This window comes from Oreochromis aureus, linkage group 7, assembly GCF_013358895.1.
Source record: "Oreochromis aureus strain Israel breed Guangdong linkage group 7, ZZ_aureus, whole genome shotgun sequence".
NCBI classification, from domain to species: Eukaryota; Metazoa; Chordata; class Actinopteri; order Cichliformes; family Cichlidae; genus Oreochromis; species Oreochromis aureus.
This window is the reverse complement of record NC_052948.1, coordinates 6,504,974-6,519,548: the sequence shown is the minus strand read 5'-3', so window position 1 is coordinate 6,519,548 and position 14,575 is coordinate 6,504,974. Positions and strand designations below refer to the sequence as shown.

The window sequence follows — 14,575 nt, the reverse complement described above, 5'->3', positions numbered from 1 at the left end:
CTTGGGAAAGTGAGTTTGGCTCAGTGGGATGACTATCTGCTTTAAGACCAGGAGGGCCAGGTTCGAATCCTGCTCATGGCAAAATTTGTTTTCAGTATAAATTTTAGCTTCTTTACCCCTTTTCAGTAGAATTTTTTGCTTTTCACCACTTTTCAAATGCAAATTTTTTAGTTTATATAAAGTTTTATCCAGAGTAGTATTTGACAAACCTCTGACCCAGTCCAGTGTGTTTATTGTGCCTAGTTTGAGGTCTCTGCCTTTTCCTGCATCCAAAAGAGTTTTGACACTCCTCCGGGTGGCCTCAGTGAATGGAAAATCACTAGGACTGTTGTTGAAGCTAGGCTAAGAGGAGAGCTAATGATCAGTGAGCAGCAGTATGGCTTCATACTGAGAATGAAGAAAGACACAAGGCTGAGATGGTTTGGTCATGTTCAGAGGCAGGATAGTGTATGTTGGACAAAAGGTGTTGAATACAGTGCTTCCAGCTTCAGTGGAGGTTCATGAATGTAGTGTTTTTTTTCTTCTAAAAGTGTCTTTCTCACATTTAGTGTTAAAATGTTTCTTTTTTTTAACAGAGATGCACTGAATCTTCTGAAAGCATCTCCTGCTCCCAAAGCAGTGCCATCTGTGGTTGCCTCAACTCCTCCAAGTCCCATCTCTGCTCCAGCAGCCAGTCCTCCACCTCCAGGAAGCAGACCAAACATACCTCCATTGTCTGTACCGGGAAAACCAGGAGCACCGGTGAGCACTGCTCACACATTCTCTCAAAACTACTCTTACATGACGCAGTTTCTATTTGGGGTCATACTAAGAAACTGCCAGATATCATTCAGCTTTGAGCTGGGCGATAGAACAATAACGATATGTATTGCGAAATAACTTTTTCTCGATAGAAAAATGAAACTATTGCGATAGACCTCATCTCTCTCTCTTCCTGTCTTAAAAAAAAAAAGAAAGCACAGCCAATCCAAATTAAGTAGCGCAGAGCCGAACCAATCACAGCCGCAGCGTCACGTCACGTGACTTGTTACGTACAGCACAAGTGCCAAGCCGCACATGTGTATTTGTTTGGGAAGCAGCCAGCCGCCGTGCCGGCTGGGTAATGGAGAAAATGAGTGTGCCCACTAGAGAAAAATCAACCGAGAGCTTGGGTGATCAGGTTACCAAAGAGAACACAGATGACTGTTCCAATGCCGGAGAGATTGTCGAAAGGAAGGGCCAGAGAAGTTCCGTAGACTGAAAGCACTAATTCGTCATCGAAAACAACCAGGAGAATCCCTGCGAAGCAGCAACAGTCAATCCAGCGTCTTACCATATGACAAAAAAGCTAAGAGACATAGCGACATAACGAATGCCAGAGCCTACTGTCATGCTAAAGACATGCTACCAATAAACACGGTCGAAAATGAAGGATTCAAGCAGCTAACTGAGGTAATAGCTAAGCTATACAACAAGGAGAGATTGAGAATTTCCTTTTAGTTCTCAGTTTATTTGATATTGACAAAAGTTAGTCAATTTTGTCTGTTCTTCTGTAAAACAAACTAAGATTTATTTTTAGAATTAATATTTTGTTTCTAAGTGGAATTGACAATTTAGTAGTCTGTTTTGTTTGTTCTATTTTGAAACTTAAACGCTTTAGCGGCTGCCTTTTGTGTAGTTTGCAATATTTGCCTTTATTTATCTGAAACTGAAGCCTCATGTTCCTGAAGTACATCTACCCTGTTGAACTTATTGTGGGAAATAAATATTTAAATCAAAACAAGCTGCTGATTATTTCACATTTTACTTGTGAGCAACGGCACATTTAAATCTTATAAATATAGTTATTTGGCTTATATCGTGATATATATCGTTATCGCCTGAAATGAAAAAAAACATATCGTGATATGAAAAAATCTTATATCGCCCAGCTCTAATTCAGCTACTGACTCAGATGGAGCAGGCCATCTTTTACATTTGGGGATTTGTTGCTTTTGGCTAAGAGGATGTAATGGGATTGTCTCATCTCAAACAATAACTATTTCTGCATGGTTAACTTTTACATTGCTGCTGTAGATATTTATCAGTTATATTTAGTATGCCTGTTGAGTAGTATCAGTTAGTGGTATCCTGTAAGGTAAATGGTAAATGGCCTGTATTTATATAGCGCTTTTATGGTCCCTAAGGACCCCAAAGCGCTTTACATATCCAGTCATTCACCCATTCACACACACATTCATACACTGCTTGTTCATCTCAAAGACTGAGGATTCTTTTTAACCAGTCATTAACTATCAAGGCTGCAGTCAACATTTATTTACTTCATGCGTTTTTGGAGTCGTTAGTAGCAGTGAAGATGTGTCCACCATATCCCTGTTGGCTCTCTCAAAATGTCTTTTTTTTCCTTCACTGAATTATTTACCTCCCCTTCTCCCTCCTTCACATCTCCAGGGAACTTTCACTGAGGTTCCAGCTTCAAATGTCCGCCGTGTGATTGCTCAAAGGCTAACCCAGTCAAAGACCACCATCCCCCATTCATATGCATCCATCGACTGTGACATGGCTGCTGTCATGCAGCTCCGCAAAGATCTAGCCAAAGGTAAAAACACTTGAAACTAGTGTCTTTTCATTAACACTGTTGTTGTCCTGCAAGTGGTATCTCCCTTAATGCATACTGACAGGGAAATTTGTAAGACAGCTTATCTGTGAAGCTGTGGATTTCAGAATATTAATGTGACGCTTCATTCGAGCATTCATCTCGTGGTTCATGTCCATTCCTGTGTTTCAAATCAATACACACATCTGTGTTCCACAGAGGAGGTGACTTTTGTTTTATGGACAGATAAATTATTGTACTTGGCAAATGTTTTAGCCACTTTTGAAGTTTAAATGCCTATCCATGAAGCAGTACCCCACGAGCAAGACCTGCAGTATATCTATGGCTGCAACAGAGCCCTGTTGTCAGTATCACAGAGACAGCCTGGGATCATAAAGAGAAGTCATTTAGACAAACTAAATCCAAAGAGGAATTGTAGCCAGTTCCTCTTGACGAAGGGCACATCTTGTAACTTTATTTCTTTATTTGTTTGCTGTGCTTTTTGTTAAGCATCAACAGTATCACTATTTTTGTGTACTTGCCACATTTTGACAAGTAACTATAAACGCTGAAAGAGTTACTCAGCATGATGAGTGTGCACATGCTGTATGGATTCTTAAGCAGGGATTTGTGAATGGCTGAAGTTGGATTCACAGGGCTGACATCTACTGATGTGATCTAGGAAAGAGCCATGTTTACCAAAGCCATTTCTTAATATTGTACAGCATCGTATTAATACTTAGATGTGTTAGATCTGTTGTTGTGCACCATGTGATAAATAACAGTATTACTGAATTAAAAAAAATGGCATTAAAGGCCTCTGAATACAAGTCAAATTTATTTATATAGCACATTTAAAACGATAGCTGTTGACCAAAGTGCTGTACATTTCAAATAATTAACTGAGATTTAAGAAAGGAAGCATAAAATGAGACAACTTGAGTAAGAAATGACAAAATAAAAGTAGTCAGAACTGAAAGCCAAGGAATAAAAATGGGTTTAACAGTAAATGTAGGGGCAGTGAATACCACAAGAAAGATAGATCATTACAATCTTATAATTTTTATAAAATAGACACTATACACATTGAATACTGTAAGTCTGATGCAATTCTAATATCAAATGAAGCATTGGTTGAAACTAGCAGTGTGGGCATTACTTCCTCAGCTTCACAACCTTCCCTAACAACGGTTATTGAGCAAACATCTACTTCTTGTGAAACAGAATCTTGGGTGTGTAAATTGAAGGACAGTTTCCACCGCAAACCAGAAAGTGAACACTGACACGTGACATTCACTTTTGCACAAAACAAGAAAAATATTTATCCTTAATGGCTTGATTTCCTAAATGGAGCCTTTGCTTACTTTGGGCCATTTTTTCATGCTGATTAAGTAAAAGTACTATGTCAGATTCCAATTTTAAAACACTTAGTTTAATGCCGTGTCACGTAATTGGCCTTGTTTAGCTTAACTTTTCAGCACAGTCAAACAAACAGTAAATCTCTTTGGGTCCTGTCTCTGTGATAGAGGAAATGGGATGGCCATTCCAGACCTATTAGCAAGGTTGTGTGTGTACGGAGGGATTCTCTCGCCGGTTGTTTTTGTGGACTCTCATTGTTCTCGTCCAGTGCGATTTCACGGTTAGCTCATTAATCATACTGCTCACAGCATTCAGAACTGTCTGGTACTGCATTATTGGAACCTAGTAAAAGTTGGCTCTGATGCCAAGCCTGACTGCCCCAATGTGTGTTACACATCAAGCAGGGAATGAAGCAAATTCGCATCATTGAGTTTGGCATAGAGGGGCCTCTTCTGATCAGCTGGAGTGAACAACAACAATATATTGCATTTTCCCCATGCAATGACATGTGTAGTGTCATGCACTTGCAGTTTGTTTACATAGAAATTAATTCATTTAGAATTTTCCCTATTTAACTGACTGTTTTTTGATAATTGAAACATTGCAGGTCTTGTACAAGATACCCGACTTTCACTCTGCCTTGGCATTTAGAGCCATACGTTTTTAGCTTATCCAGCTTTCCGCTTGGCTTAATTCTGATAATAATAAGCAGAGATTAGGTTATTCTCATAACTTCTTTGTCTTTTCAGAGCAGATTAAAGTGTCTGTTAATGACTTCATCATCAAGGCAGCAGCTGTTACACTCAGAGTAAGTACTCCTCATTTGTTGTCATTTGTTTCTTCAATGTGTGTAATTGCTTAAGATGGGTCATCTGTTCATGTCTAACCCTGTATTTTTTTAGAACATTGCGATGTTTTCCAGAATTTTAATCTCTTCCAGTGCTTAATAAACCATTTGGACACATGTGTCTAAGATTTGTTGTTAGATTTAAAGAATATGTGGAAGGCATTGGACATTGTGGACGATGTGGCCCTCCTGGTAATGTAGTTATTCCAGCAACATTTTGTAAGAATATAATGACTTACTTATTTTTCACTATAAAACACTATTTTATTATATTAATATAAAATATTGTGTTGCAATATTGCCACTTCCCACCCTCATTTTCTAGTAGATTTCATGGCAAAGACACACACACCTAGTCTCCCTTTCTCTCTCTGTCACACACACTCCCCACAAGAAGAATGTTGAGTTATGTACCCAGTTTTGAATTTTTGTGTTCCAGATGATTGTCTTTTTTTCTTACAGGTGCGGCAGTTGGCGATACATGCATTTCTGTTTGCACTTTATCCTTTTTTTATGACTTCCTGTCCTGTCTTAGATGTTGTTATACTGTATGCCACATATAATGTAATAACTTTAATAACACGAATAGAAATGAAGAAATAAACCCTGTACGAGAGGAACCTACAGAGAATTTATAGAGCTAATGTCTGTGAAGGTTCTCAGTCATCCAGGTCATCGTAGTCTAAGGAGCTTGGAAAGAAAAGCGTCTAGACTTCTTTAAGTTGCTTGAAGACGTTTCACCTCTCATCCGAGAAGCTTCTTCCGTCCTAGGGTCAAATGGTGGAGAGTCCCAGATTTAAGCCCTGTGGGAGTGTCCCCCCAAGAGGGACAATGGACCCCCTAATGATCCTCTACCTAATTACACGAGCCGAAGTGTGAAAACTGGTGTAGGTCACTATCAGCCAAGGTTTTGGGTGAGCTCATTGTGAAACATAGCCCCACCCTATCATATGATTTCCTGAGGTCAAATGACCCAGGATGTGAGTGGGCGTTAAGGCATCTGGGAAGGGATCTCAACACTGGATTATAGATTGCAGACAGTTTGGTGTCTGCGATCTAAGCACAAACCTAAACACAAACTTAACAATGTAGTGTATGCTGTACAGTGTAGCGAGGAATGCTCAGACCTCTACATTGGAGAGACCAAACAGCTACTTCGCAAGCGCATGGCACAACATAGAAGAGCCACCTCCACAGGACAAGACTCAGCTGTCCATCTGCATCTAAGGACTAAGGTCACTCTTTCGAGGATGCCGATGTTCACATTTTGGACAGAGAGGACAGATGGTTTGAAAGAGGAGTGAAAGAAGCCAAAATGCAAAACGCTATGTGTGGCGGAAAACTAACACTGCACATCACTCTGAACACACCATCCCCACTGTCAAATATGGTGGTGGCAGCATCATGCTCTGTGGGTGCTTCTCTTCAACAGGGACAGGGAAGCTGGTCAGAGTTGATGGGAAGATGGATGGAGCCAAATACAGGGCAATCTTGGAAGAAAACCTCTTGGAGTCTGCAAAAGACTTGAGACTGGGACGGAGGTTCACCTTCCAGCAGGACAACGACCCTAAACATAAAGCCAGGGCAGCAATGGAATGGTTTAAAACAAAACATATCCATGTGTTAGAATGGCCCAGTCAAAGTCCAGATCTGAATCCAATCGAGAATCTGTGGCAAGATCTGAAAACTGCTGTTCACAAACGCTGTCCATCTAATCTGACTGAGCTGGAGCTGTTTTGCAAAGAAGAATGGGCAAGGATTTCAGTCTGTAGATGTGCAAAGCTGGTAGAGACATACCCTAAAAGACTGGCAGCTATAATTGCAGCAAAAGGTGGTTCTACAAAGTATTGACTCAGGGGACTGAATAATTGCGCACGCCCCACTTTGCAGTTATTTATTTGTAAAAGATGTTTGGAATCATGTATGATTTTCGTTCCACTTCTCACGTGTACACCACTTTGTATTGGTCTTTCACCTGGAATTCCAATAACATTGATTCATGTTTGTGGCTGTAATGTGACAAAATGTGGAAGAGTTCAAGGGGGCCAAATACTTTTGTAAGCCACTGTATGTCCACTGTGAGCGACCATCTTTGAACAGAGGCGGTGGCTTACGACACCAACTGTCTGCCGTCTATAATCCAGTTTTGAGATCCCTTCCCAGATGCCTTAACGCCCACTCAGGAAATCATATGATAGGGTGGGGCTATGCTTCACAATGAGCTCACCCCAAACCTTGGCTGATAGTGACCTACACCTGTTTTCACACCTTGGCTCGTGTAATTAGGTACAGGATCATTAGGGTGTCCATTGTCCCTTATGGGGTGACACTCCCACAGGACTTAAATTTGGGACTCTCCACCATTTGATCCTAGAACTGAAGAAGCTTCTTGGTGAAACATCTTCAAGCAACTTAAAGAAGTCCACACGCTTTTTTTCCAAGCTCCTTAGATTATAGAGCTAATCTTAAAAAAGCAAAATGTGTTTGGCACAACAGTGAATTCATATCCTAATTCTGATTGCAAAAGCTACCAGACAGGACAGAATTATAAAAAAAAAATCATAATGATAATAATTTGCCACTCAACACAGGCACCGTCACAGACACTGCGTTTTACTGTTGGTAAGGCATCCCATGTGACGAAAATATGTTTGGTTCAGCGTCTGCACTACATTAGATAAACTAATGTATTTGTGTACCACTCAAATGTCAAGTTAATTTGTATTACCGCTAATATTTTATAATAGAGGCTCCACTTCTGATGAGTATTTGTTAAAAACACGCAAAAGATTCACAGTTTAGAGCAGGAGGAAATACAAATTCATCCCAAGGGGATCACAAACTAACGATCTCCTAGTGCCAGTCACAAGCCCAGATAAAGTAGGAGGGCTGCATCAAGAATGACATGCGGTGTAAAACATGTGCCAAATCAAATATGTGGATCCGTAGCAACCTCTGTAGAAAAAAGGAAGCAGCTTAACACACCTCGACTGAAGAGAGCTTATCTCTCTTTGCCTGTATTTATCCCTGATAACATGAGGACATGAGGTGACCTTTGACTCCTGTTTCCTAGGAAATGCCAGAAGTGAATGTGACTTGGTCTGGTGATGGAGCCCGTGCACTTGATTCAGTGCATATTTCTATTGCTGTGGCAACAGACAAAGGTCTCATTACTCCAATCATCAAGGATGCTGCAAACAAAGGAGTCCAGGAGATCTCATCCAATGCTAAGGTAAAGAACTTGAAAATAAAAGGAGTTGAAGGCAAAAAACAACTACATGATCATTGTTTTAAAATGCTATGAGTTAATAACTGTGTTTTCTCAAAACATTTTTCCATTGATTTCGTTTCTGGTTGGAGAGTTATAACTTCAAAATGCAAAGGTGTTCTTTGTATTCTTTCAGTTCTAGATATGGAGTTCTCCATTGAATTGTAACTAGGAATAGATTTGAGATTTAGACTTGACTGGACCCTAACGGATTTTGTGGTAGAATCTCATTTACTCTCAGGCTATAATTTTAATTAATTCCCATTAGCATCATTCAGTCCTCGTTTCCTCTCCTTCAGGGAACAGAAGTTGTAGTAATAACATTTTGTTCCCTTCCAGTTGATTCATTCAGTATAACAAATACAGTATGGAGTATATGTACACACCCTGTAGAGTAGCCACTGAACCAGTGTCAGAGCACCACTAATAGAACTGAACAAGAGTGCGGTAATGACCAACTAGCTGCAATTCAAATATAATTCACAGAAACCTCTTTAAATAGGGCTCATGAGGTTGCCAGTTCCCTGGTGGACTATGCTGTCACACCCTGAGGCAAAGACAAACCTTGGGAGGTCCAGGGGGATAGCCCCTGTTTAGACAGTGCTTTGCCTCTAGCTGAATTAACATAGCAGACAAACAACTGGTCATATTCGAACTTCTGTCAATGAAGGTACGTAGTGCACACACCAGACACAATACAAGCTCCTCTGTTCCTCATAGGGGGGAAATGAGAAAACTGAGAATCTCAAAATCCATAGAGTGCAGTGACACGTGCAGACGTTGTTTGGTGGTTAGCTCTGAGACAAAATCTGGGATCATGGGCAGATGATTTTTGACCATTGTGTACTCTGGAGCTTGGAAAACCTCTTGAAAAGATGATGTTTCCTGAAGAGGATATTTCTTCTTTTCTTGCTTTGGTAAAAATAAATAAATCCAAAGCAAAACGTACTGCATGGAAAAGTCCAAATTAGTACTCTGTGGGCAGCTTACTCACCAGCTCAGTGGTGGTGGCTAAAACAGCATTTGTCATTAAGCTAGCTTCAAGTCAGCAGATAGCAGAGCTTAACCTGATATCCCCCAAGTGTTGTACAGAGTTAATCAACTGAAAAGGAGAAGCACTTTATATGTACTATAAAGGCCAGTAGATTTGGATTTTGATGTCTGGAGAAGAGATCGATCAGATATGGTATATGAAGTAAAAATACTCTTTGTTTCCTTTTTTTGCTTTCTCATAAACACCTGGGAACTGTTACAAAGCTTGCTCAGCAAATGCAAAGCACCAAAAAAGATACTTAATGATAAGAGCCACATACTTCTATCAAAGACACATACATCACAAATCGATGAATTATGAATGACTTTGAAATAGATGATGATAATAAAAAATGTAATGTTTGACATGTACAGTGACCCCCATGTAAAATTCCCTAAACTTCAGAGCCTGTTTTTATGACTGACTTATCTTTGTACACATTTATGTTGGATTCATCAGCTATCAGTCATAAAACCTGAAAATGCAAAACTCTTTCCATAATCAAGAAGCAGGGCTGACTTTTAGAACACCTTTGGCGCTAATGACACATTGTTGCTTTAACATTATCGACATCACAGCTGAGTGTCAGCACAAGTAATAGTACGTGTAACCTTAGCTGTTGCAGTGACAGTGGTGGAAACTGTATTAGTAAAATGCAATTTTTTCATGCAAGAGTGCTAATTTAAACTTGGGAGGGGTGAAAGTACATTTGATGCACGGTGCATGTCCGTGTATGCCAGTGATAGTCATCAGGTTGGTGGTTGGATTTAGCAGTGGGTGTGTGATTAGGTTTTAGACATATTATTACTGGAACTGCCTAAACCCATGTGATCAGTTTTTGCAAAAAATGCGATTGCTTAAAATCGAGTGCTTCTGTTTGTGTTGACTTTCACTTTGACTTTGACTATCAAAACTAGAGGTGAATATGTGTAGACAGTTGTGTACACAATACAATTTTACATTTTTTCATCAACCAATTGAATACACATAGTTGCTTGCTTTGAAATATATACATGTATTATTATATAGTTTGCCTCCACTGGCTGCCGTGGTGGTCCAGGTCAGACCAGAAGCGCTGCTATGTTTCTCAAGCCCTTTTGCATCACAAACAGTTCCTTTTTTATCTTTTGTTCCTTTTTGCGTTCCTTCCTTTTTCATTATATTGAAAAACAATTGTTTTCTTTTGTTTTTTTCTTTAGAGAACTGAAATTATGTGGTCAAAGTGTTCTGTTCTTTCTAATTATATTGCTACTGATTCGTTGTGACTCCCAGAAGACAATGTATTATTTTTATATTGATTGTCTTAACCTATTTTGATTATTTTAGTTCTAATAATATAATACCTGTCAGTTGTTCAGATGCCAGATCAGAATGTTTCAGTGCTAACATACTTGCATACACAACAGCTGCTTTAAAGCACGAGCAGTAACACTGCACACATGTCAGTCCACTTAAGCCTTCAAAGTGTTCTTTACCACCCACAGCTATTCAATTTACTTGTGCTGCTGATGCTTTGAGGTAAATGTGCATTTGCTGATTTTCATAGGTCTCGAATTAAAATCGACACAATGTCTGAATAGAGCACTGCTGGCTGTTGATTTGATGGAGAGGAGCATGACTGTTTTTGCACTTAGTGCTCTTATCATAATTGTACCCACCATGCTCTATTGCGTCTTTTGAGTCACTCTCAAGTTTCTGTGTTGGTTATATCCCACCATTAACCTTTAAGAACAATTCTATTCAAATAAGCCAATAACTTAGGAAAAAGATAAGTTCAGTGGTGCATTTTAACAATAAGCTCTTCATTATTTCAACACAGTCTGTGGTATAATGTGGAGCATGCACTTTTATAATGTTTTACTGCTTGATATCACCATCCTTCTTGGAGAAGGTTGAATGAACCAGGTGTTTGCACTAGAAACAATACCTTTTTCGTGCTTTGTTTCTCAGTTATATTGGGTTTTTGCCAAGCTTTTCAGACAGCATTCATGCTGTGAGAGAGCAAGGATTCACATAACCTAGCTGAACTAATGTGTCACCAGATGCCTCATCTGCAGTTCTGGGTGCTTTTCATTCCCATTTCTTTAATTTACCCATGCACATTAGGATACTAATCTATTTCTATCAGGACCATGGTGAACATTTAAAAGTGCAATTTCAGTTTTGAATTCCATTTGCGTTTCTTTATTCTGTCTTTTTTTCAATGTGAAACCTTGATTTTAATATTAGTTTCATTAGTTGCTTTAGAGAATAGCTGAACCTTATCAGGAAAACATTTTTTTTCTGTATTTTGTGTTGCAGACTGTACAATAACTTACAGTTAATCAGTACAGCACATGCTTATGGTTTTATCTACATTTCCAAGTCTGTTGTGTATATCACACATGTATTCTGGCTATTTTGTATTTGATCTGTTTCATACATCAAATGTATTTATTTCTTTAAGAATATCGATCTGGTGTTTTTATAGGCTCTAGCCCAGAAGGCTCGAGATGGGAAACTGCTTCCTGAGGAATACCAGGGAGGCTCATTTAGGTAAAGTTGTTATTATAGTCAGTGTTTTTTACCAGGTTTTTCTTTTTATTATTAGTACTGCTGTCTCAGTTAATTGCAATTTAATGAACTTTTTTTGTAATGTGTCAAAAAGTGGTTCCTGTCTTCCTATTAATACTATTTCCCCAATGTTCCTTTGAAACTCAGTAATAAGAATAAGCCATTATACATTTCCACATTTATGATTAAAATCTGGTTTCACAGTGAGCCAATATATTATGCATAGTCTACATTTCATGTGAGCCTGAACTGAATGTGTTCTTGGGCAACAAAGACCATCAGTTACTGTTCCATCAATTGCAGAAGCGTGAAGGGGGGGGGCTTTTTAACTCATTAGAATTAATGGTGTCATTTAGAAACAAATGGGGTTTCTGTGTCAGGCAGAAGCAATGGATTCCTACGGAGACGCCACTTTCTTCGTTCTCCTGAGGATATACATTATGTCTATATCCTTCACCTATTAGTTTTTCCATTCCCTGAACCAGAACTCCCATTAATGCAAACATCAGAAAGCCCTCAGGTCAGTTTTGTTTAATGTGCACAATATTTAGGGGCAGTTCTTGAGCTTAATTTTGTTAATAATCTTAACTGTCTGCTTAGTTAGTTTTTATGTATCATCTTGACCTTTTATTATCTTCAGCCAAGTTTGACCACTGACGTAATACGCCTGCTATCTTTTTCTCTTTTTATCCCACAGTATATCTAACCTAGGGATGTTCGGAATCAGTGGCTTCAGTGCTGTGATTAACCCGCCTCAGGCATGTATCCTTGCTGTTGGGACGTCCAGGGCTGAACTGCAGCTCTGTGAGGATGATCAGACCCTGTCCACTAAGCAGCTGATGACAGTTACGTTGTCCAGTGACGGGCGACTAGTGGACGACGAATTAGCATCGCGGTTTCTTGATAAATTCCGAGCCAACCTAGAAAAACCACAACGCATGGCCCTGGTGTGAAAAAACAAACAGAGAGAGCTTTATAAAAGGGAATTTATCGATACAGGAAGAAACACCTACATGACAAAGCCTGGCTCATGTTTTCACAGCCAGAGAGCTCTTAAAAAGTTTGTTTCCAATTAAGGCTTACAGAGTAGAATTGTACGTAATTTAAAGTTAATTTTTTGGACTACTTCTGACTGATGATCACCAGGCTTTGTGATGGAGGAGTTATGGGGACTCAGCTAGAGTGGAGGAAGATTCTTGGTGCCAAATTACCAAGAATCTGATTGGTCTACCACACTAGTGTTGTGTACATAAAGTGTTTCGAGTCCAGCTCAACTGCTGTTTCGCAGTCAAGTGTATCTGCTCGATGTCAGTGTTGGTAAACATGCAAATAGTTCTCTCAAAACTTCACTATACATTTCTACAACAAAGATATGCATTACTGAACAATAAAACTGGCAATACAATTTCCATTTAGATTGATAACCCATGTAAATGGTTTCTGTTACAAAATTTAAGAATCTAATTGTTTTATTATTAATTTTTCCTATTAATATGTTTTAACTTATTTAAAATCGACTACACTGGAGAACAAATCCTTCAAATTCAGCTGTATACAAATCAAGGTTGCCAATAAAACACATTGTTCAATCTTAAAATGTTTGTGTGTCATTAAAATGTATTTTCCCAGATTTTCAGCCAATTTGGATAATTTGTTCAGTATACAGGTCAGACTCTGATGGCAGATGCTTGTGTTTGCTTTAAGGGAGGGAAGAACAGCTGTCTCTTTATATACTACCAGTAAGACAAAGCTTATCCTAAATATGCAAAAGCAGATTCTAATATTTTCAAAGAAGGAGGAAAAAGCTGTGGTTTCAAACGTCCTCTGTGGGTTAGATTTCCATTTTATCCACTATCAGCCTTGAAAGGGTTAAAAAAAAAACTGTTGCCTTGCACCTGCTTAACTGAATTTGGATAGATTTTAAGTCTGAATGGAAGTTACCCGAGGTGAGTTGTGGAATAGGCAGGTTGCAATGATACCAAAACAGACTTGATTTGATGTTGTTATGGCCAGGATTAAAGAGAAAGGGGGGGATTCAATTTTATTTATATAGCGACAAATGACAACAGCAGTCGCCTCAATGTGCTTCATATTGTAAGGTAGACCCTACAATAATATGACCCCTATGAGCAAGCACTTTGGCGACAGTGGGAAGGAAAAACTCCCTTTTAACAGGAAGAAACCTCCGGCAGAACCAGGCTCAGGAAGGGGCGGGGCCATCTGCTGCCACCATTTGGGGTGAGAGAAGGAAGACAGGATGAAGGACATGCTGTGGAAAAGGGCCAGAGATTAATAACGAGTATGATTCAATGCAGAGAGTTCTACTAACACATGTTGAGTGAGAAAGGTGACTGAAGAGGAAATAATGAGTCAATAGGTGTAGGCTGCTGGGAATCCCCCAGCAGCCTACACCTATTGCAGCATAACTAATGGAGGATTCAGGAGAACAGTGAACAGAAACTCTAATACCAGCCTTTCTTTTTTTCATTCTTCCTTCACTGCAAGTCTACCGGCCCTTTACAACCTTTCCTAATAACAAGCAAGGACGTTTCGTGCTATGGTTGCTGTGGTATCAGATTGAGAGTGAGCAATGAAGAGAGAGGGAGACATAGACACATAAAGGGGTACATAGGAACAGGGGCGTGTTTGGCATAACCCAACTGTTTTATCCACTATGCTCACCGCTCTGCACACACACACACACACGCACCTTTCGCTAGTTACCAAAGCAACAGAAAATATACTTAAGCACAAAGAGAGTATCAGACAAAGTGGTAGTTGTTAACATTTCATGTTTCGGCATGTGGATAAAAACTTTACTTTTCATCAACATTCTCACAGAGATTTACTAGTCGTGACAGTCAACATTGGAATAGAATAGAGTGGCCTATTGTTATTATTGTACATGTACCACAAAATTGTGGGCGCTCCACACCAACT

The 14,575-nt window shown here is 39.3% G+C and overlaps 1 protein-coding gene across 1 annotated transcript in view; it reads left to right on the top strand.

Annotated features, from left to right (window-relative positions):
* pdhx (pyruvate dehydrogenase complex component X) overlaps positions 1–13,232 on the top strand; it is a 40,595-nt gene extending 27,363 nt beyond the window's left edge. Inside the window, exons 6-11 of the mRNA XM_031728621.2 lie at positions 576–741; positions 2,431–2,578; positions 4,684–4,742; positions 7,855–8,013; positions 11,553–11,617; positions 12,333–13,232. Of these exons, the coding sequence (XP_031584481.1) occupies positions 576–741; positions 2,431–2,578; positions 4,684–4,742; positions 7,855–8,013; positions 11,553–11,617; positions 12,333–12,588 (853 nt within the window). The 3' untranslated portion in view covers positions 12,589–13,232. The remainder of the gene's footprint in view (positions 1–575; positions 742–2,430; positions 2,579–4,683; positions 4,743–7,854; positions 8,014–11,552; positions 11,618–12,332) is intronic.
* Positions 13,233–14,575: the final 1,343 nt, after the last annotated feature.